General features: G+C 44.3%; 1 protein-coding gene across 4 annotated transcripts in view; it reads right to left on the bottom strand.

The window, feature by feature from the left end:
* JARID2 (jumonji and AT-rich interaction domain containing 2) overlaps window positions 1-24,862 on the bottom strand; it is a 260,698-nt gene that overhangs the window by 86,295 nt on the left and 149,541 nt on the right. For 2 of the 4 annotated variants that reach the window (XM_025444031.3, XM_025444034.3), the window contains one exon: window positions 18,212-18,353. The exons of 1 other annotated variant lie outside the window; for it this stretch is intronic. In XM_025444031.3, coding sequence (XP_025299816.3) covers window positions 18,212-18,353 — 142 coding nt within the window. Of the gene's footprint in view, window positions 1-14,473; window positions 14,525-18,211; window positions 18,354-24,862 lie in introns of all 4 variants that reach the window. One more of the 4 variants, XM_049106035.1, reaches the window with a different exon arrangement.

Genomic DNA, 24,862 nt, shown 5'->3' with positions numbered 1-24,862 from the left:
TCCTCTGGTTTCTAAGAGCCCAACAATCACAGCCTGATGGCATCTTTCACACACTGGTTTGGCTGTAAGGAAAGGATCAATATACATTTTGGTTCCTAAATTTTTCAAACATTAGGAGCCAGTCTCTTTGTGAAAACCCAGGGATCCACAAAGCTCCCTGCCACCCCGTTTCCTTTCCCCGTCCCCTCATCTTTGGAAGAGGTGCTCTCCCTTCCAGATGATCTCCAACAGTTCTGTTTGTTCCAGCCCTGCTCAAGGAGACTGGAGTACAGGGGAGATGGGAGCACAGGAGACATGAGAAATGAGAACCGGGAGAGAAATTATGGCTCGAATCCCCGCAAAGGGGAATAACTACAAGCTCCAGAAAGGCCAAGTGCCAGTCCATTATTACACAATGGCATTTGCCCAAACAAGAAGCAGATTACGGCCTCGCAATGTACCCAGAGTCTCTACAGGCTGTCACAGTGAACGCAAACATATTTCTTGGGGGCAGAATAACAGGCTGAACAAATCTGTAACTTATGTTCCAGAGAAAGAATGACTCTGAAAAAAATACATATATTTAAAAACCAAGAGAATCCCATCCTGTAGAGTGAGTCCCAAATTGACGGAACCTGAAAATTTTTCTTAAAGAGTATAAATTAATGAACATATCAACGGCTAATCACAAAGAACCAACACCCCCCCCCCCAAAACAAAACAAAACAAAACAAAAAAACCACTGGGCTGAATCATGCTCATGATTACTTGGAAGCATCCCCATTCATTCTCTCAAAGTTTGCAAGGAGCCAGTAAGGTGGTCTCTGGCCTGGAGAGAATGGCCCGCCACCCCACAAGCCCTAGCTAAGTGGGCACTGACAAAAACAGCCTCTCCCTCAAGCTAATAACCAATAACCACTACATGGATTTATATCCTACTCCATCAGAGCCAATGCGAGCTTTGTGTATTTTTTTAATTATAATTTCAGAGAACAACTTACTTGATTCGGTAAAGCACCTAGACTATTATATGGTTATATGCTCAACAGAAGAGTACTTCATGTGAAAGAAGCAACACCTCAAACAGCCTCCATTCATTTCAGAATAGGTCTGAAACCAAATATGAACATCGGGGCAAAATCTCATTTTTTTAAAAAGATTTAATTTCTCTATTCATGAGAGACACAGAGAGAGGAAGAAGCAGGCTCCCTGCAAAGAGCCTGACACAGGGCTGGATGCCAGGACCCCAGGATCACAACCTGAGCGAAAGGCAGATAGATGCTCAACTACTGAGCCACCCAGGTGCCCCCCCAAAACTCATTTTAATAGGACCTAGGGCTTTTGTTTCCTTTCTCAATGTGTTCGTTCTTTCATTTTACATAGGGTAGACAATAGCAATTCATATTAATTCTACATAATTTCCATCAACTCATCATATATGCTATCTAAAGTTTACACAGATTTTCTACAAAAATGTAACTCCAATAATGCAAAAAGCTACTTCCTCTGGGGAAAAGCAAAATCTGTGAGTATGAGATAACAGGAAAAAAGGCCAGACAGGTTTATCACCATCATTATCAAAGAATATTTATTATCACGAATTAGATGATCAGCAGGCTAAATATTTAAAAATTTAAAGACACCAGAAAAATGTGGTCAACCTTAGGTTAGCACCACAGGGCTTTCGGGCAAGAAGGCATTTTTTTCCCTTCTCTTGGCATCAAGGATTAATCACAGTGAATGGAAATCCAGTGACCTTATACTATATTAGTTTGAGGCCCCTGGAACCTGCTGTGAAATGAGAAACAGGCACTTCCTTCTATCCTAAAACCATGTTTGATCCCAGGGAGCATTTACAGAACCAAAGAGTAGAGCGAAGAAGGATGGAGAAACAGAGAAAGGGGAAAGAGACAAGAAAATTATATTGCTGCCAAAACAGTTTGCTCTTTCCTAACCCTTTAAAGCAAAACAAGTAACTAGGGGTGATATTTCAAAAACACACAACACACATACACAGGCACCTACCTTCCAGTATGATAAAGCAGATGTGAGAGATCTGGACGGCTCTTTTTTTTTTTTTAAGATTATTTATTTATTTATCCATGAGAGACACAGAGAGGCAGAAACACAGGCAGAGGGCTCCTGTGGGGAGCCCGATGTGGGACTCGGTCCCAGGACCCCGGGATAACGCCCTGAGCCAAAGGCACTCAACCACTGAGCCACCCAGGTGCCCCTGTAGGATTCTAAATAGGAAAATATGATTCTCAAATGTAACCTCCAGGAAGGTTTCCGTTCCTGACACTTTATTTGACTACTGGTACAACTGCTTTATGTCAACAAAAACATACAAATATTTATCGCATACTACATACTCTGCCAGCCATTGAGGATACACTGATAAACAAGGACGATCCCATCTGAGGAAACTGGGAGCCAAACCCCTTGAGAAGCTTGAAAGGCAAGTGAGCACAACTAGACAATGAGATCACGCCATTCCTTCCCCACATTCCTGACGTTGACTCAACACCTATTCTCTGAAACAGTCTAAGCTAAGGGGACAGATCAATCAAGGTAATTGTATAGGAGGATGACACTCTTGTGCAAATCAAAGTAACTGAGCCCAAAACACAAAAGAAAATATTCTTGCCGGATATTTACCTTATTCCAAAGATGTGGGGTGGGGTAGGAACCCACTTTTGATTACCATCTCTCCTTTACATTTCTAATAGCAGAACTGGATCAAAGTCTCTTCTCTAACAGTCTTTCAGGATGCTGCCTTGCTTCTTTAGCCTGTACTTGAGAATCTCTCCAGCCGACTCTCCATCCCTGGGCCCAGCTCTAAAAATGAGATGGAGGGAGGGAAGAAGAGAGAAGGAGAGAGACAGAGAAGGAAGAAGGAAGAAGAGGAGGGTGGGCTGGTGCTCAAGGCAAGAACATTCTTTTCCCATCCAAGTAGGAACAATGTACACTGCTTTTTTTTAAATATTTTATTTATTTATTCATGAGAGACACAGAGAGAGGGGGAGAGGCAGAGACACAGGCAGAGGGAGAAGCAGGCTCCATGCGGGGAGCCCGACATGGGACTCAATCCCAGGTCTCCAGGATCACGCCCTGGGCTGAAGGTGGTGCTAAACCGCTGGGCCACTGGAGCTGCCCTACACTGCTTTTAATTGAGCTGTAAAACCAGCCAAGGGAGGTACTGACATCAAGGAACATTCTGCATAAAGAGCCACATCTAACAACCTGGGCACAAGCACTCACATGTGAACCCCAAGTGACGCTCATGGCTGTCACCCCTTGGCAGACAAGGTGCCTTCAAACCCCTACGAACCCGCAACCAGTGCCTTGCAGGTGAGCCAGCCCACTGGAACCCCTCCCTCTCAATTTCATCAAGGAGAACTCTCCAACTGATAAGATGTTTCCAGGGGGGGTCAGATACTGTCTTAGAGATCAGAGACAGGCTTACACACTTGGCCTTGGGGGTGCAGAGGGGGAAAGAGGGCAGAAACATGTGGTCCTGGCCTTGGTGTTCAGATTTAAGAGACTAAGAGCCTGGATGCAGGAAGAAGGCAAGAAAGAGCCTGGTCCCCAGTTTCCGTGGCAACCACTAGCATGCTAGACCAGAATTTGCATGGGAGGTGGAAGTGATATCCTTGCAATCAGATCTCCGAGGTAACGGAAAAAGGAAATGGTCACGGCAGTCGTGAAACTGCCTCAGATGAAGTTCACAGACCATTTTCCTGAAATAAGAAAACGTGGCAAGAAGCCCACATGCTTACCAGGAACCCTAAGCAAATTTTGGGGGCAGCTGCCCACTCCCACAAATGTCTATAAATTTGGCCTCACCAATGCCTGCTGGCCAATGAGATCAGTGGAATCTGACTAACCCCTAACCCCGCAGAGGAGACACCTGGGCCACGGTGGGGTGGGAGACAACATGACACGCTCCCCACTCCTTCCTTCCTCCAAAGTCCCATGTGGCATCGGTCTCTGGGGACGGGGGGGGGGGGGGGGGTGGTGGGGGGGGTGGTGGTGGTGGTGGTGGTGGTGCATATCTGCCCAGGAGAACCAAGTACCTACAAAGACGTCTCCAGATAGATTCCCACACCTGGCAAAACTTAAGAGGAGTCCAGTTTCACCCCCCACCCAAAAAAAAGGCTTATTACTACCCAATTCCAGAGTAAGTATGAACAGTGAATTTAAGTTGTACAAGAGCAGAAGGCCACGTCTCTGCCTGCATTAAATGCCTATGCAGTGTGGTAGGCCCTATACATACATCTCAGTACCAGCCCCACCCCAAATGACCCAGGCTAGATATGCAGTGCTTTAACACACAATTAAAAATGGAAATTCCAGGCTACGTTAGAAACTTAAGACAGGATGGAGCCAATGTAAATGTATACTCGGAGCCTTCGGATCAAAAGCAGAAAACAGCGGAGCTTTCAACTAGTACAGAACTCCCCCCGCCCCCCCATCCACCCTGTTACCACACACACACTCCCTCTTTTAATTAGCCAAGGACCTCGTTTAAGTCAGCTCTTCCTCTGGGAGGAAAAAAAAAAAAAAGGAAAAAGAAATCAAGATTGGGGTTTGTCTTTCATTTACTAAAGGTGAAGATAGGGATTCTATCCCCTCCTATAATCGAAAGAAGCTAAAAAATAGACCCAGTGCCTGTAAGTACATCTTGGTTGAGATGGTTTGGCGACTAAATGGTAAAGCTAAAAGCCAGATGCTAAAAGCATATCAGGTTCTTACGCAGGGCTGAGCTAGGTTACTTCATTTAATTCGAAGAACCACCTGGGTTGCTGGTTATTGCTAGCCTGCCTAGCTAGCTGGTCCACCTCGTAGCCCATATGGTTCCCAGCACATAGCACAGGTACCCCTGTTGGTGTGTCCTTTCTATACCCAGTAAGGGGTGATGATGGGGAGGTGTGGGATGTATGCCCTGCTCTCACAACGGGCCACTTCTTAAATCAACTACAAGAATACGAGCTCAATAACTAGACTGGGACCTCATCCTCCCCCTACCCACCTCCAAACCACCATATGTGTCTTTTCAAAATATCAAGGAACCCTCTGGTCTCAAGCTCACCATACTGGGAAAGAAAGCTAGTAAATAAACCCTTCCCTCTCCCATTCCTCTTGTGATGCCAGTCAGATAAAGCACGACAGTACACAAGGCCTTCCAGGAAAAGCCTGCTACAAACCTTTAGGGACCACTTCCAGTGTCAAGATCCAGCCCCACTCAAGGACAAGCCAGAGGCTCAAGGCATGGAGTGCTGGCTCTTTCTGCTCTGCAGGTCTCTTCCCGTGGCCAAGCAGACCAGCACATGAGGCATTGGTCGGGTTATTAATGTAGCTCCAACTGCATACAGCTGCCATGTCAATGGAGCCCTGGGCACTGAGCTGGTCTCTCTCTCTCTCTCCATTATATAATTTGGCTGAGACACCTGCACAGGTTTATAACATACTACCAGGAAGTTACGAGATGAGCTCTACCATGGGTTCTAGAACATATCAAGAACATACTATACTCTCCATGGAAGGGAAAAACTCAACGCACATGTCACCTTACTGATGATGTTCTAATGTCCCTCTCAGACATGCCCTAGTCAACTCCAGCCTGTGTCCACATATGCCACATCTATAGCACTCTCTACAATGCATCCGAAATGACCTGTTCTCTTTCCTCTCCCTGGAATGGGGATGGATCTCCGGTACCACAACAACAGGCTTAATGAATCCTCTTTTAGATCTGTCCCAGGACTTGGCAAACAACTTGAACTCTGAAGAATAAATTGCACCCCTGGACACTCCTTCATCCAAGGTCACAATGCTCTGAGAGCTCAAACAGGATCGCTTTTCCAAGATTGCAGAATTCTCGGGACACTCAAAAAACTTTTGAAAACACAACTCTCCCATCTCTCTCCATCTCCACGGTGGCTCTTCATTAATTTATTCAAGGTGGACAGGAACCATTTAGAGTCCTGACAATGTGCCAGGAGCTCTATCCCACAGAGTTTGCTATGAAGAAGTAAATGGGCAAATATATGTAAAGAATCTAAAGTAGTGGTTGGCACTTCACTGTGTACGTATATAAGCACCATATGTGTATGAGTGCTAGATTAAGTGCTGTGCTCATCATCGCTGCCTTGTAAAGGGGGTATTGGACTCTCGCACAGAGTCAATTGGGATTCACACCCAATCTAGAATTTCAATTTTTTCTTTCCTCCAATTTCTAATCAAGGGCCTCATTATAAGACTGTGCCAGGAAAACATTCTACTTTAAATCATCACATTCTGAAGATCACTCAGGGAGAAGTGTCTCACCTTGATATCACTTGCCTTAAGGGATCAGAAGATTGTCAGGCATGGATACAAATAGTCTACACATGCTGGGCGCGGGGGTGGGGTGTGTGTGTGTGTGTGTGTGTGTGTGTGTGCAATGATCCAAGAGTTTAAAACACCTCTTGGACACCATGGCCTTGGAAGGCAGTCCCAGGAAGGGTGGCCTCATGCAACGTGAGGAAACCAGGAAGCCACACGTGCTCAGAGGCAGTTTTCTCCTCCTGGAAGGCCAGGTGGCTGGGAAGGCCCCACCTGCCCGAGTCCTGGTTCTGGGGATATACCTAGTAACCAATGCCAGGCAAGAAGTGAAGTCAGGAACATGGACTCAGAAAGCTAAGCAACATATCCCAGCCATATGGCCTAAAGGAAGGAGGGGAAGCAGACTGATTCACTAGGAAAGGAACATGAAACAGCAGAAAGGTGCTCCATAGAGAGGAAGGGCCTTGAGGACACAGATAAGGAGATGCACTGAAAAAACAGGGAACCCCGAGACAGACGGCAATACCAACAGAGCAAGCATATGTGGTCAACAGCCCTGGAGCACTCCCCTTCACAGCCTACTTTCCAGCTCATCTCTACCATTCCTTAGAATGACAGAAGGAACTGGAGACAGCAGGAGTCAAGTGACAACCATGCCCCAGCTCCAGCCTTCCAGATATCCGATCCAGGATGAAACGCAGGCACTCAGCTCAGGATGAAGTCAAGCAACACAGAGGGCACCCCTCAGCTTCTGTATCCTGGCTGCATGCTAACAGTGCGCCTTTGCTTCAGCTAGACACAGGGTAGAAGGATGGTGGAGAAAGAACAATCCAGTGAGAATCTGCCATCCATTATGCCATTTAAACCAAACTAATTTACCCATGCACCACCTGCCATCAAGATAACTCCAAACACCAGCTTGAATTTGCTTAGTCATCTGAGAGCCTCCTGTGCCACTTTGTTCCATGTTCTTCTACAATGTTAAACTCCAACCTAACTTTAATCCTTTGGATTTCCTGCTAACAACCAAAAACCACACCTCAAAAGCCACACCCAAAAAGTCCACCCAGATCTCCACTGTCTTTTCCTTTGAAAGATGACCAGGTTGCACCTCTGGGGCTCCATAAAGGAGGCACCTGGTACCCAGACACTATTCATGCACACAGAGAGTTGAGCAGGCCCAGTGCATGTGAGGAGGAAGACAAGGATGAACCCAAGATGCTTCCTTCATGAGAGAGAAGAACACGAAAGATTGTTTGGTAACCCCCGGGTCATGCCACCTAAGTAATAATCTGCCAAGTAGTGAAAACTCTAGGATAGGAAGGGAGAATGGGGAATTGCATGAAGTTCCCGTAAATGATTTCATGTACAAAACCAGTCAGACCTTATGTTTGTTACAGCAGCTTCCTTTGTTCTGCAGATGGGGCCACAGCCAGGCTCTAACGTACCACAGGGAACAGGACAGAGGGGGATTTCACTTTAATAGAGACAAGCCTGCCTAGTGCTGTAGGGAGGGCAGAGGAGAGAACTCATGAGAGTTATCAGAGAGATCTGAACAGAAGCCCAGGGATTTGGCTGCAGGGGAAGAACCTAACCACTGAGGACGTGGGTGAGCAGCATGTGCCATTCTGCAGTAAACAGAACGTGTGCATGCTTCAGCCAGTGAGAATCTCTGGCTCAATCAGAAATGGTCTCCTAGCTCTCTGGTACTCGAAATAAGACATCTGACCCTCAGCTTCACCTTGGTGACCCTTTTATCCGGGAAAATGCTGAAGATCAAGGTTAAGATATGAAGAGCTGACAGATACAAATCTCCCTCCCAAATCTGAACTGTACGAAAGGGGAAGTACATCCATAAGTAGACACCCCGAGGGGAGCCCATATTTTAACTCTTGCCCCCTTGGAGCCCACCAACTCCAGTCAAACTCAAAAAAAGTCCCATAAAAGAATATTCAGCCAGAGAACATGGACACAAACCCACTAGAGTCACAAAGTTAATCACAGAGCTGTCTGCAGCAGCTATCTGAAAGGAATAGTAAACTAGGTCCTAAATGTTCTCATATTTAGGATGGTCCTCTCCCCAGTGCCCTCAGGCATGAAAAGCATGACCTCCACCCTCTCATGTTGGAGAGGATTTCAAAAGCAAAATGTGTTTTACTCAAGATAAGCTAAAGCTCTTCCTTCCCCTTTCTATTTACAGCTTGGTTTACAATGCAGAAATAAATCTTCATGTATTTCATTAAAGAAGGAATGCAAACACTTGGCAGAGATGAGAACATGGACCAGGTCCTATGATGTGAGGGGCCACAGGAGTGCACACTGTCCAAAGGTGGGCCCAGCTGAGAAGGGTAAGTGAGGCTGTGATCCAGCCATGGTTGGGTTACCCCACCAGGTGCTGCTGGCCCAAAAGGAGTGTCTTTCTGGAATTTGTCTATCCTGGAGGTACCTGAAACAATCAAGAGCTACGTTTTCTGCCCCCAACAGAAAGGGGTAGTGGGAAAGTCCAGGCATTAGAGATATGAAGACTTGGATCCAAATCTTGACTTTAAAAATCATGTGTCACTCACTACTTGGGTATTTTCAACATTTGTTGACTCAGCTATTAAGCAGGTGGTCGGCGCCTGGGTGGCTCAGTCAGTTGGGCATCCCACTCTTGGGTTTCAGCCCAGGTCACGATCTACAGGAAGTGAGATGGAGCCCTGCATTGGGCTCCATGCTGAGGAAGGAGCCTACTTAAATCTCTCTCTCTCTCTCTACCCCTCCCTGCCTCTCTCCACCTGCTTGCTCTCTTCTCTAAAAAAATTTAAGTTAAAAAAAAAAAAAAAAAACCTTCTACGTGTTTCATTAGGATTAAGGTAAGATTTATTAGCACAATATGTTCTATTCACTACACGGTACTTCTTCCTTTTTTAGAAGCAGAGGTTCTGGAACTTCAAAGACTCTGAGATATTTCTAACAGTCACACGCTTTCTTGTGGAGTGGGACTTTCTATTTATAGGTCAATTGCTTCTTTATTTCGAGATTCTTTTACATTGCGTCAGGGTTTACTTAGTCATTAAAAGAAGAAAAAAGTGAACTGCATAACAAGACTAAATGGAAACGTTAGGGCCGTGGCTAAGATAAAGTGCAAACACGGTAGTTATGATTCCTGGTGGTAGCCTTCTCCCTCTAATTCAGCATTCAAAGAAAAGAGTCATAGGGGCAGGACTTCTTCCCGCCTCAAAGGAACCGAAAATCCACACAAGACAATGGACATCACACCACAAAGCACTGTGATCCCTGAGAGCTGGGAAAAGACTGGCCAGCTCACAGCCCAAGGAGAGGAAATTCAAGCAGAGTTTAGAAGAATCTAAATTAAGGAGCAGGAGCTGAGAGTTTGGGGAGGCCAAGGTATTGAACAGAATCCAAAGCAGACTACTGGGAAGGGAGTGGGCCACACAGAAAATTCTGGAAACTCCTCACATATTCACTGGGTAGTAGCATCCACTAGTGAGGAAAGGACTGGAGGTAAAAGCCGCCAAATCCCACACAAGGCCACATACAGTGTGTGGATCTACCAGCCTAAATGGTAAACATCGTAATTCACAGGGCAGCAAGTACTCATCCAGGTTTCGCCAGAGCAGTGGGAAAAACTTAACCCTTCAGCAAACACTTCTCTGGCTCTAACCTACTAAACAAAGCTGAAAAGCCGAGATCCAGAAGGACCCAACTGTTTCCTACAAACTTATTCACATCTTAGAACAATGCTCAAGAACAGGCAGAGAAATACAAACACATCCAGAACCCAAAGGAAAATGTACAAGACCTGCCATTCAATAAAAAATTATCGAGCAAGGGACACCATACTGGGGTGGCTCAGTGGTTGAGCATGTGGCTCAGGTGGTAATCCTGGGGTCCTAGAATTGAGTCCCGCATCAGGCTCCCCACAGGGAGCCTACTTCTTCTTCTGCCTATGTCTCTGCCTCTCTGTCTCTCTCGTGAATAAATAAAACCTTAACAACAACACCAAAATTATCAGGCAAGTACCAGAGCAGGAAAATAGGACCTCCAATGAGGAGGAACATTAGTCCGTCCAAAACTAACCCATAAATAACACAGGTGAAAGATTTAGCAGACGAGCATATTGAAACCTCTACTCTAACTCTCTTTCATGTGTTCAAGGCTGGCAAAGACTCAGCACCTCAGGAGAGGCATTGAAGATTATACAGACCAAATTCTAAACTTCTAAAGATAAAAACAGCAATCTCTGAGGTTAAAAAGGAAAAAAAAAATACACCTCTGTAGATTTTGGATAGAAACTACCTAAAATAAAAACAGAAAAGGGGTGAGGGAGGAGGTACTATGATAAAATAGAGCATGAAGGAGCTGTGGGTCAATGTCAAGCAGCCAAATATACATGCAATTGAAATCCCAACAGGGGAAAAACCAGTGCACACACTTAAAAATATTTGCAGAAATACTGTCTTCAATTTTTCCAAAACTGATGAAATCTGTACTGAAGAAGTTTGGTGAACTGCAAACACAAGAAACATAAACCACACAAGGGGACATGGTACTACTGATGAAAAGAAAATCTTAAAAAGTAGGCTGGGGCGGGGGCGGGGGGGGGGGGGTGGGGTGCGGAGTGCCTGGGTGGCTCAGTTGGTTAAACATCTGCCTTCAGCTCAGGTCATGATCTCAGGGTCCTGGGATTCAAACCTGTTTTGGGCTCCGTGCTCAGCAGGGAACCTACTTCTCCCTCTCCCTCTGCCCCTCCCTGTGCTTATGCTCTGTCAAGTAAACAAATAAAAACTTTAAAGGGGGGCGGGGGCACCTCGATGGCTCAGTCTGTTTAACGTTGGAATCTTAGTTTTGACACAGGTTCGGCTTAGATCATGATCTCTGGATCATGAGATCAAGCCCAGCATCGGGCTCCACACTCAGCGGGGAGTCTACGGCTTCCTCTCCCTCTGCCCCTACCATCCCCTCTTCAATCTCTGAAATAAATGAATCTTATAAAAAAAAAAAAAAAAAGTAAAAAAAAAAAAAAAAAAAGTAGACTAGGGGAAAGGATGCATCTTGGAGAGTTAAGAGTGACAGCAGTTCTTACTGAAAACAATGCACAGCAGGGGACACCTGAATGCTATTCCCCTCCCATTTAACAACATTTTAAAGGTAATATCCCAAAATTCTATAACGGGCAAAAGATAAAACAAGGTGAATTTCTTACAACTGCAGGCTATCCTTCAATTCTTGTAAATTTGTAAGTATTTTAAATGAGGGAGAAATAAAGACCTTGAAGACATATAGAAGCCAAGAGATTCATCCAACCCTAGCAAACCTAGGGAAGTATTAAAAAATATATATATATTAAAGTCCTTTCAGGCAAAAATGAAAATGAGGGGCAGCCCAGGTGGCTCAGGGGTTTAGCGGCGCCTTCAGCCCAGGGCCTGATCCTGGAGACCCAGGATTGAGTCCCTGCATGGAGCCTGCTTCTCCCTCTGCCTGTGTCTCTGCGTGTGTGTGTGTGTGTGTGTGTCTCATGAACTTAAAAAAAAAAAAAAAACTCAACTAAAACAAATGAAAATGACCCTCAAAAAGAGAGATCTAGAAGAAGTAAAGAAAAGCACCAGAGATGGCAAGCATTTAGGTAAATAAAGCAGATAGGCCTGATACATCTACATACACATTATATTCAGTTCCACAAATATCTTCTGTGGTTACTAAAGGTTCCACATAATATTCCATCCTGCTTTTTGCCCCTTCCTTACTGCCTAGAAGTAGAGTTTATATTTCAGTCAAGAGACATATAGAATTAAAAATTAGAACAATTCTAAAGTCAGATTGGTAAAATAGTCTTCAAGGTTGTAACAACAAAACAATCTTTAACACCTTGGTCAGTGGAGATGCCTAATCTAAACCAAAACCTAAGACAAATAAATCTAAGGCTGGGTACTATTACTGCCCAGATTCAAAGCAAAACCACGAAGTACCTTTAACACCGTATTTGACTACTAATGCATTTCGTTAAAGGGAAACAAACATGTAGGTCTTCAAAATTCTAATTCTTAAGGAAGTTCAGAATAAGGAGCACCTGCGTGCAGAAAACTAAGTGTCTGCCTTTGGCTCAGGTCATGATCTCAGGGTCCTAGGATGGAGCTCATACCACACCCCCAGGCGGGGAAGGGGGGGCGAAGGCAGGGATCTGCTTCTCCCTCTGCCCCTCCCCCCACTTGTGCCATGTTGTCTGTCTCTCTCTCAAATAAATGAATAAATAAAATCTTAGAAAAATGATGTTCACAGTGAATAACTCCAACATCTAACAGTGCCAAACAAGAACCCTATGCATTTGGACCTATCTTCCTTCCAAACATGGAGGTAGAAAAGTATCACCTATCAACAAAGTATCTGAGAACAGAAATAAGGAAAACATCAATACTAACCATTCAGCTATGAAAGGAATACCTATCAAAGCCCAGAATTCCCAACATGTTCAACACATATTCAAAACCAGAAACTAAAATATACTAAGTCATAGCATCCTCACCCTTAAGCTGATGCTCTGTATTCAAAACCCAATCCACTGGAATGGGACCATCTTTACACTCAGACTTCTATCAATGGCCTAAGACACAGCAGACTTTAACAAGAAAACATGTAGGATCCTACAGAGACATAGTCTAAACTTTTGTACTAGGTCACTAGATTCCCTTAAAGGTTTTTTTTCCCCCCAGAATAAGGCAGGGATTTTAGCAAGAAATACTAGCAAAAGAGCCCCCTTCCCCGCCCCCACCCCGGTAAAATGACAACAAATATGTGCACGGCTGAGACAGAACCTACTCATCAACAGCCCATCCTCACAAACTTGAACCTCATCTCACTCATGACTGCTCCACACAAGCAAATAACCTGGTTACATCAACCTTTGTGAGGGATTCACAGTGTGAGCCACAGGGTCCTTCCTGTGACTCAGTAACTTCACAAGAGGGACACACGCCTACACTTTTCCATCTGCCTACAGATGGTGGTGACAGTGTCACCACAGAGGAAAAATACATCATTTGTATAAATCAAAATTCCTCTAAAGCATGTTTGAGAAGTCCCCAATAAATATGCATACTCACGCACAGCAGTTTGTGTGTCACACACGGTGAGGACAACTAATAATAGTATCTATGATGTGGTATTCAGGATGCACCTGTGGGTTCTTCATCAATCTACCTTCTTCAGTCCAGAAAACCACCATGCGGTGCTCACTACTGTTACAGACATTTTAACAAACAAGGAAACTGAGGCACAGTTTTATGAATTAGAGTTTAGAATTGTTCTAATTTTTAATTCTATAGTTCTCTTGACTGATGCTAGAGAACCTGCCCAAGGCATCCAGGAGATGTGAAGGGTGAGTGAGAATAAGCTGCTTCTGTCTAGCTCCAGTCCATATTGTTAAACCACTAATAAAAAAAATAAATAAAAAATAAAAAAATAAACCACTGATGCCAAATACAAGTTCCCCTTAACACACCCCTAATATTGCATTATATCCCTACCACAGTCATTACATTTTTGTTTATTCTCTCCACCCAAAAATAAAATAAAATATATACACACAGTTAATTTTGCTTGTAATTGAATGGTTAAGTGACCCCTTTTAAAACATGCATTTTTGATCTTCCATTTAAAAGTACACTGGGGGGATCCCTGGGTGGCGCAGCGGTTTGGCGCCTGCCTTTGGCCCAGGGCGCGATCCTGGAGACCCAGGATCGAATCCCACATCGGGCTCCCGGTGCATGGAGCCTGCTTCTCCCTCTGCCTGTGTCTCTGCCTCTCTCTCTCTCTGTAACTATCATAAATAAATAAAAATTAAAAAAAAAATAAAATAAAATAAAAGTACACTGGGGGGCGGGGGGGCCTGGGGGGGGCTCAGTTAGTTAGGCATCTGACTTTTGATTTCAACTCAGGTCATGATCTCAAACCAGGCTATAGGCTCCCTGTTGAGCATGGAGCCTGCTTAAAATTCTCTCTCTACCCCTCTGCCCCTCCCCCCAACCCTGCTCACACACACCTGCTCTAAATAATAAAAGTACACAATCACACCCAAGTTTTTTGTACACCATGTTCCTTTCCACCAGCCAAACAGGTAGCAATCCATATTCCCATGACCATCATTCTGGAGTTTGTCTATCCATACCTGACTGACAGCATCCGTCCATTGCAGTTTCTGAAAACACTTCAATACTTCCTGCAGAAAACACAAGTTTTACAAGAGCCAAGTGTAACCAGATGGGCAATGTCTGGTCACCTAACAGGATGATGAGGGTAAGGAGCTTGGTGTGGCCATCATCAAATTCACAAGGAGCTGATTATAGACTCAAAGTCTATAATGTCTCCATTTGAACAGTGAGATTACATTGATGTAGATTTTTTTTTTTTTAGTCATTTACCTCAATGATCAAAAGAAAAGGAAAATTAACAAACTCCCAACAGTTCAGAGTCCTCCAAACCTCCAGCAGCTGAGATGTTCTGTCCACCAAACAGGCTGAGTTTCTAGAAAGTATGCCTTTTCCATTCACAAAGAGTGGACAAAGATTTTAGAGGATTATCTTTTAATGGCTAGGTAAGAAGATATCATTCATTTTTGCCTCAACAACAATAAATAAATATATAAATGCTACAGAACTCTGGATTCTACTGCTGTGTGCCAAAAAAAATCCCTGACGTCAAATAAAACTAATGGTGGCAAGCACATACGGCCATACATAGCTCAGGGGGGTTTCTCATAGAAAAATAACACTTTGCAAAAACACAAGATGTTTGGACTAAAGACTTACAAAACACATGACATACATCATCAGAAAATGGAATCACTCTGATTTCCAGGTTTGAAACGCAAGGCAAGGATCTGAGACTTGTAACCATCTATACCTCATAACTGAATATTTCCTACAGAAGTCCAACACAAGCTCTCGCTTTCCTCCACTCCCAAAACAAAAGGCATATAAACTGGTGATTCTAAAAACTATGTGTTTAAGGAAGAGCAATTAACTGTACAAGAATGGCTAGCAAATCTTAAAGAATATAGAATGCTTTGTCCAGAGCAAAGACAAAAACCATGGCCCTGGAATTTTTAGGATTCAGTGTTTTGTCCCTACTGAGAACACAAGGGTTCAATCACAAGTTCCGCTCCTTTCCAGTATATAGACACCAGAAACTGTAGACACAAGGTTAAAAAGGAGCATCTAGGCAAAAATGCTCAAAGTGATGTTTGGAAATAACCACTTGAGGTTGTTATTCTGGGTTTGACCTTGTCATCAGCAGGGACAGCACAGCCCATCACCTTATTAGAAAATGTCTAATACATGTGAGATGAAGGAAGGCTGAGTACCGAGTCCGGGAAGGCAATGACAAAGCCCCAGGATTGGAGATGTCAGTTCTAACAACCTAACTGAGAAGGCAAGGTTCATTTCAAATGATTTATCTTAATATCAATGAAGAATCAAAACAAATGAGCAACTTAAGAGCCAGAAAGTATTAGATTAGAAGTTATTATTTTGGGGGCACCTGGGTGGCTCAGTCAGTGAAGTGTCCGACCCTGGATTAGGGCTCAGGTCATGGAGCCTGCTTAATATTCTCTCTCTCCCTCTCCCTCTGTCCCTTAAAAAAAAGTTTGTTTAAAAAGTTACTCTTTTGTATTTGCTACTGAAAGAAATTTAAGCCCTAGCCTCCCTACCTATTTGGAACCAGCAAAGCCTTCCTCCTGTAAAATCCAGGCCACTTCAGATGAGCCCTAAATCCAGCCTCACCTGTCATACAGAAACCCTGATGGACTTTACCAGTAAAGTGTGATTATAACCAAATAAAATGCTACCATGAATCTTTAATTCAGGAAAACAAGGTACTTGGCACATTAAAGCAGATTAGAGGGGATCCCTGGGTGGCGCAGCGGTCTGGTGCCTGACTTTGGCCCAGGGCGTGATCCTGGAGACCCGGGATCGAGTCCCACATCGGGCTCCCGGTGCATGGAGCCTGCTTCTTTCTCCCTCTGCCTGTGTCTCTGCCTCTTTCTCTCTCTCTCTCTGTGACTATCATAAATAAATAAAAATTTAAAAAAAAAATAAAGCAGATTAGAAAAGGTTACATTTCCTTTAGATTCATATTGAACAAAATTTCTCTTTTCTCCTGTCCTAGAAACCAAAGTTAAAGGACTCATTTGCACACAGCAGCCACACCCCAACACAGCACTGTGCAAGGAGGAAAGAAAGAAGCCAGTAGCACTATCAACTAAGGCAGGCACTAGGACTCCAAGACGAAGGGCCAGCACCCCCTTCTCCCCAAGAAAATGAAGCCTTATAGATCCTGGTCATCATATCTGACCCTGACGCTGGCAGGATCTTTGGGTGCGTGAATGTGTATGTGTCAGCCTCACCACTAAAGGACCAGGGGCTAATAACACCCTGACCACATTCAGAGTTTTGCTCCCCAAAGATGAGAGATGATACTACATGCATGACCACGCATGCATGGACATGGTTTAGAAGCATGGACAACATCATTACAGGTTCCAACATAGTTACTGATGGGATTCATAACACACATCCTTGACCTCTCTCCCTTCTCTTTTGATGACGCATTTCTCAAACTGGGCTAGAGTGTTTGTGGCAAACATCTGAAACATGAGAAACTTGTCACTGAGACATTCACCCAAGGCTCTTTAAAAAGAGTGACCTACAAGGCCCAGGACCCTGGCAAGGAAGAACTCCTTCAGTATGCTTCCTGATTGTACTAACACCAAATCTAAGACCTCTTCTGAAACACAGCACAGCAAATTAAGAGAAAATTGTATCAAGGGTTTTCTAAATGAAGACATGGCATGATGGAAGAAAACTAAGACTGAGCTATCACCTCAAATTTCAGACCCAAGTACAATTCTGTTAAGGATCTTAAAATACCTAACACATAGTCAATCCAATCCTTTCCTCTTAATTTCCACTATACCCAGTACTTCATTAGATACATGCAATCTAGACCATTTCCAAAGGTAACTAGAATGCTGGAGAAAGAGTAAATAGCAGCAACCAGGCTGCTGGAAATTTTTTTTCTTTTTCCCAACCTCTCAAACTACCAGGTTCTAAGAAAAAGTCATGAACCTAGTCATTCAGGAAAACCTCGAGTATAAGAACAGGAAGGGAGGGGAAAAAAAAAAAAACAGAAATGGAATATAATTTCGGGGGGGGGGGGGGAGGAGTTAGAGGTGGGGGGCACAACACGAGGTATGAAATAAGGCAGATGACCAGCAAGGGTTTTTTTTAAACACCCCACTAACACAGCATTACATAATGTCACTGGCACTGTTTGACTGTGAAACCACAAACTTACCAAATTCCCATGGCCAACTTCCCTATCAAAGGCTCAAGCTTATTTAGGAAAGTTACTTAAACAAATAAACAAAATGGTAAATTAAAAGTTTAATGAACGATTTCACCACTGCTGCCTGGGTTCAACACCAAGTGGTTCTGTTTTTCTGAGGCAGGAAATTTTTCAGAAAAACACATTTAATTCTTCACGTTTAAAAACAGCTCTCTTCTGAAATGGCCAAATCCCATCGAATGGACTCCAGAAAGTGACGAGAATCGCTTAAAATGATCATAGCAGGTGAATTATAGGGTGGCACCCCTTTGGCCAATTCTCAAGGGCAGGAACAAGCTCTATTTGGCCCACAGCATTTTCTGGTGTGTTTGTTCTTAATCACAATGAGTGGACAACATTGAGAAACCAGGACACATAATACAGAACATCCAGAACCCTGGCTCCGCTATGGAAACCAGGAGGCTGGTGTGTGGGCCCGAGTCTGTTCCCCTGTGGGAAGAACTGGCGCCTGGTTTGAAGTCCCTGGTTTAAGGTGCCAGCATGTTCAGCCTTGGGTACTAACCTTTTCCTCGACGGCCCTTCTTCAAAATCTGATGAACTAACATCGTTGCTAGTAGAGGACACTTGGGAGGCATCGTCCTTCTCATTTTCTGACTGTTCTGACGCTGGTCCTAATCCCTTAGACTGGCCATGACCAAGGAGCCCTACAGGTGAGAGAAGGGGACAAACAAACACATGACATCAGGAAGTCGCACTTTACCACAGTCACCCTGACACACTGGCCAATGAAGACAGACCAGGGTTGGGAAAGAAGAGGATTAGAAGGTACATAGTCCGCTCTGGAGTGGGACACCTCATCCTACGTTAGGCCTAGGAACTCATTTCGACAGGAAGAAATTCAGGCAGGATTTTGTCACCACAAGATACTTGTAGGGTTCTTTTTGAAATACATAAACACTGGGGCGCCTGGGGGGCTCAGTTGGTGAAGCATCTGCCTTGGGCTAGGTCATGATCCCAGGGTCCTGGGATCAAGCCCCATGTCAGACTCCCTGCTCAGCGGGAAGCCTGTTTCTCCTTCTCCCTCTGCCTGCCACTCCCCCTGCTTGTGCTCTCTCTCTGTGTCAAATAAAATAAATAAAATATTTAAAAACAAAAAAGAAATACATAAACATCCTTCAGGGGTGGGGAAAGGGGGTGGAAAGGAAGAAAGACACTTCCTGTATTACTTATTCGAACTAGTTAAATTTCAAAGGCTAAAGATGTATGCTAGAAATAATTACTGAAATCCTGGGGTGGCTGGCTGGCTGGCTCAGTTGAGGAGCGCATGACTCTTGATCTTGGGGTTGTGAGTTCAAGTCTCATGTTGGGTATAGAGATTACTTTAAAATAAATCTTAAAAAAAAAAAAGAACCACTGAAATCCTTTTTGGAACTGCCTTCAGAAACCAGATGAGAAAAGCATATTATTTTGAAGCCACAGCTTAACTTATTAACTAGAAATCCTACTACACAACTTCCTCTTCTTCATTATTCATTACATTCCATTTGCCTTTGATAGTCTCAAAGGATAAGGCCTCACCAGGACTGCATATATGGCACCATGCAGAAGATGGAGCCCTGGGGTCCCAGGGAAGGGCCTGTGCCAAGGGATATTGGAAGTACCATAATAAATACTAAGACCACATTAATGGGTGACAGCTGAAGAAAAGCCTGGCCAGTCTTCTAGCACTCAGATATCCCTGCATTGAGGGTTCTAGAAACAATTTAAGTCCTACCAATGGGAAGCTTGCCCCCATGCAATTGTCTGCAGCGACTGGCCCCCAATTCCACAGTCTTGTCACCAGCCTCATGGGCATCAGAAGCTGGGGGTCGGCAGGAATGCCAGCACAGCTGTACAGCTTGGCTTTAAGCAAAGCCAAAGGTACTTTGTTCTTCCAACCCTTCCACCAACTCTATAAGCACTTAATTCCCCGTATTAAATTCCTTTTTGGTTCAAACACTTAAGATTGGTTCCTACTAGTTGCACTGAACACTGTATAGGAAACAAGACTCTATGTTATCTGGTATGCCGTCTGAAAGAACATGGTACGTTGCAACCAAGCCCTGAGACTTGACCTATTTGTGCATGTGCTCCCCTGCTCGTGTACTTTCATATCATTTTCTGAGGATGAGTAACACTGTACAGTTGGAAATCTACCGCAATGCAAAACATAAAAAGCCCACGGCTACCACTTAGACATGCAGCTTTTGGGAGTCAGGACTGCAACACAGAAGTGAAATCATACTTCCCCAATAAAGAGGAAATGTGAGGAGTTTACACCATAAGGCCAAAAGGAGACATTAATTTTATGGAAGTCAGAGTCTCCAGGTAGATGTACGATCCGTGCTATGCACTACTATGGCCACTAGTCACATGCACCTTTTTTTTTTTTTAATGTGTTTGGGGGGGCAGGCAGAGAGCAGAGGCAGAGGTAGAGAGAGAATCTTAAGCAGGCTCCATGTCCAGTGCAGAGCCAGAGCCCAATATGGGACTCAATCTCAGGACCCCAAGATCATGACCTGAGCCAAAACAAAGAGTTGGAGGCTTAACTGCCTGAGCCCCCCAGGTGCCCCAATCACATGCAGCTACCGAGCATCTGAAATACAGCTACCTAGTGTGGAGAAGGAAATGATTTATTTTTAATTTTAATCAACTGATAACATTTGATTATTTTATATTGATTAATTTTTAAACACTCTGGATGTATCCTTGGGGTTGAGTCAATTATATGAAAATTAATCTTCCCTGCCTTGAGATTATTTAACGAAGCTCTAGACAATTAAACCTATATAATACATAGGTATTAACTACATAAAACGACAGAGAGCACTTTAGTCATGTCACAGGGTGGAGACAAAGCCTCTGGAAAATAGGATGGGTACACAGGAGATACTCAGAGATTAAAGAACTGGGCCAGGGATATATAAAAGTCATAAATGTAGAGAGGAGATGGGTGAGTGGCCACACTTGAAAAAGATGAGCAATTCAAAATAAAAACTTTGATTACAGAACCACATGTAAAACTAGTAAGTGAGAGAAAGAGAACATCATAAGCATAAGCTTATGATGTAAATACAAAACAGAGAATAAAGAAAGAGAAGAGGGAGGAAATGGGAGTTCATCCATACTTTTATTTTTTTATAATTTTTAAGTTTTTATCATCTGTTCATTTTCTTAACACCTACCATATGTCAGCGCCCTGGGGAGAGAGGCATCTTCAAACAAGACCTAAATTCCAGTGATAAGGTAGATCGACAGGCATACATGGGTGGATCAGTTGGTATATGTGTAAAGAAGAAATCTCACCCTTGGAGGGCAAGGAAAAAAAAAGGGAGCGGGGGGAGACAGTGATTGTGACTCAGTGAAGCCAGCTAGCACATTGGCAATAACCAGGAATTGCGAAGCTGGAATTTGCAATATACCTACAAGTCAAAACCAAAACCAGGGGTGGTGGTAGTGAAGGAGGAGGAGGAGGAGGAGGAAGAGGAGGCGGCAGCTGTATTTGGATCAAGGAGGTAACAAGCAAGGACCATGTGCTGTTAGGCGAAGCCCAGGCAGAAACACTGCTGTACCATTCAGTACATAACAAGATCTTCTGTATTTGCTGAAGGAGTAAGGAGTGAGTGAGTGAGTTAGCAGAGAAGAGTGAAGCTATTCAGTGACAAGCAAGCTATACTCCTGCCCTTCTGACAAGAATAACTTCAGCAGATTATAGAGCAATGATTCTTAAATTTGAGCATGAATCAAAATCACCTGTCCAAACACAGTACCCTAGGCCTCATCACCCCCAGTCTGTCTGTCCTCTTTCTAACAGGTTCTCACATGATGCTGGTGCTCGTTTGGCTGGTCCAGGAAACCACATTTTGAGAACCATGACTGTACTACGGCAAAGCCAGGTCCAAGCCCATAGAAGACCTAGTGCCCTGAGACACCAGGATGCTCCAGGCAAGTGTGAAATTAGAGGTGAGGAAACCAAGTCTAATCGCACAATCTGTTACGACCCAAAATGAAAATAAGGCATCTAACCTCAAAATTCTGTTGGGGCATTCTTCCTCCTTTTAGCAGGCATTTTGTGAAGGCAAAGAAGATTACTGACACAATTCATCACAAAGCTCTCAGGACAAATTCAGAGGAAAAAAATAACATGCTGGGGGATGGGGGTGGTGGAGTATTCATATCTAAGAGGCATCAATGTTAAAAAGTACAGGATGTTGCTCTCCTCCCAAAGTCAACTGTCCAAAGTGCAAATTCAGGGAAACCAGATTATGAAATTTTACAAGGAAATGGGGAACCTGAATGGACTATATGTGAGCTTGTTGAAGCTCACTGGTCAAAGAGAAGTGAGCTGAATGCTCTATTAAGCCACATCAAGGCAGGGCTGAGCTACATGAAAACGACTGAAGTAGTGTAGGTCCATTGTCCCAAGCCCTCGCCAGACTAGTAACATCTTCAGAGGACTCCAAAGTCTCCCCCGTTCCAAGGATAAGCGAGAAGGGCTACCAGGACTTGAAGAGAGAAATCGGATTCCCTTTCCACATTAGGAAAATTAGGGTCTGTACAGAGGGAAATGATTGCTTGTCAATGCAAACTGAAGGAGCTCAGCTTTCACTACTGCCTTTATGAGAGGCAAGACCCATTTGTTCTGCATGCAATCCACTCTTTCGATTTTGAGTACTTCTATCCTGTACAGAGAACGCTCACGCTCAGTTTTGTTAGGCAGTCCACACAGCTGGACAGAAATGTGGGTTTCTTCCTTTTCTTGGTTTTTTTTTTTTTTTTCCTGCCCACCTCCACCCGGCTCCTCCTCCCCTGCCTCCACCGACTCTCACATCTTTAGTGTACTAGCTACCCCATTTCATCTTGAACGTTTTAATCCAAATCATACTGCCTGCCCAATCCAGAGGAGCCAGGTCAGCAAGATGGAATACGATGCCACAGGGCAGAATGGCAATTATCAGAACATTAGACAAGCTAATGTATGTTGCCTTTTCTTCTCCCTAACAAAGCCCTGCCATCCATTTTTTTCTGGATTATTATTTTTAGTCGATGAGAAATAACGGAACAGCGTACCCTCCTCCAAACACCCAGGCTGATTTTATTTTCCCAAACCCCTCCCCCAATCAACAAGGAACCTTCACTGGGAGAGGAGGTGAAATGGAGAAAATTGAATGGCCCAGAGAGCCCCTTCTCGCCACATGAGCATTTGTTCCTCTCTATTAATATTCAATAGGTTGAACTTAAATTAAACCACGTCTATTGTCTTTCACAAAAGCAATAAATATGAGTTGAAAATTCCAAACCACTGCGGGGGAAGGCAGCGTGCTGGCCAGCCAACAGCAGTGGACAGGCATGGACAGGAGTGGCAGGGCACTGTCACTCTCAGGCCTGAGACCACTGGGCCACGGCGGGCAGCAGTGCCCATGCACCCAGACTGAGAACCCCCAAAGAATCCAGTACCGCAGAACCGAGCCCTTCGGCCCATTTCCCAAATTAGCAAGAGACGAAAACGCTTTCAATTCAAAGCAACACACCAAAACTGGTTTCATTTCTAAGCCTGAAAGAGCAAGGCAGTGAGTAAGAAGAATTTCTGTCCTGAAGACTGAAGATGCAGGAGCATGATCTCCCTCTTGCTTTCACAGAGACGGGGAAATGGGGGGCTGGGAAAATCAAAACACAAACAAGGCCAAGGATCCCGTTTAGCTCAAGAACTCCAGCTTAAGCATCCGATGAGAGCTACAGATTTCAGAACACCGGTGTAGAGAGAGGAGGGAATCCTTTTCTAACATTGTCACACACACACACACACACACACACACAGAACGTGCAGCCCTTATAATTTCATATTTTACACACAAAGAAGTTTCACCAGCCCTCCCATTAGCTACACGTACATCACAGAATATAAAACCAAAGGGGAAAAAATTGAACGCTGCTGTTTCACAAAAAGCAATGTCTAAAGACGGGTTAAAGAGAAGGGGGAAAAAAAATAAGGAGACCTTTGAAGCTATTCCCTAGCTTCCAAAACATCTGGAGCACACCAAACATATTAGCATATCAGGGAGAGTTGATGTATTTGGCTTTGTTGTGGAAGAGATGCACAAAAGGTAATTCTCTATTATACAGCCACTGCCCGTCTGTCACCCCGTCATTGTGAGACAAGGTATCACATTACATATTAAACAGTCAAGCATCCAAAGAGAGCTTTCATTTTCAGCTGCAGTGTGTGTGTGTGTGTGTGTGTGTGTGTGTGTGTGTGTGTTGGGGGATGGGGAGGGCTGTCACACTTTGAGTTGAGAGAAAAATTTTAACAACGGCCCCGTTGGCTAAGGTACGACCCTCTCAGTGATATTCAGAATGCACAGTCTGCTGCCATTGCTAGTGAAAAATAAACTCTATTTTTCACCCAAAATTTTTAGAGAAAAATCTGTGGATCGCTTGTTTTGCTCTGGGATGCCAGGGGAAATCTGGCTCTGGCCAGTCTCGCAGGTTCAACATGAAGACGGAGTCTGAACCCAATGTACACACTTGGGTCAGTAGCTAAGCTTTATGGATCGATCCTGGGGTTCCAGGGAAGGGGGTAAGCAGTGCAGAGAGGTCTGTGAAGCCAAGCCCCAGGCTGGTCCACGGACATGCTCCCCACATCAAAACGCTGAGGTGGACAAGAACAAATGACAGTCGTGGGGCATGATGTCACTGCCACACTCGTGGTCAATGAAGCACAAATGGAAGTGGTTTAATACCTCGGCTTATGGGAAATAATTATCCCTTCCCTCTGGACGGCCCCTGAGCAGATAGGGCTCCCCTTTGTCTCCTCTCAATCAGCTATGGGGATTTGCCACTGCAACCAAGGAAGGGGAATCCAAGAATAACCCCAACGATCCCTCAAGAAGAGCCCCAAGATAGACGACAAAGGTTTTTGTTAGCTTAACACTCAACAAGTAAACCGACAGATCATCCCCCAGCTCTTCCCACCACCAATCTTTCCCCCACAAAACCTCCTTGGTTCTGAACCTGCCTTGCAGGCTTGAGTTTTTGAAAAAAGGTGTCCCTGAAAAAAAACTGACACAGTACTAATTAATTACCAGGGAAAAGTTGGGCCCACTGGGTGGGCAAGGAAAAGATCTGATTCTATTCTTTTCTTCTGATTATTTCAGTAACAAGCACGTGGCTACAC

Source organism: Canis lupus, chromosome 35, assembly GCF_003254725.2.
Source record: "Canis lupus dingo isolate Sandy chromosome 35, ASM325472v2, whole genome shotgun sequence".
NCBI classification, from domain to species: Eukaryota; Metazoa; Chordata; class Mammalia; order Carnivora; family Canidae; genus Canis; species Canis lupus.
The sequence above is the reverse complement of the archived record's forward strand: the minus strand, read 5'-3'. Positions and strand labels throughout refer to the sequence as shown.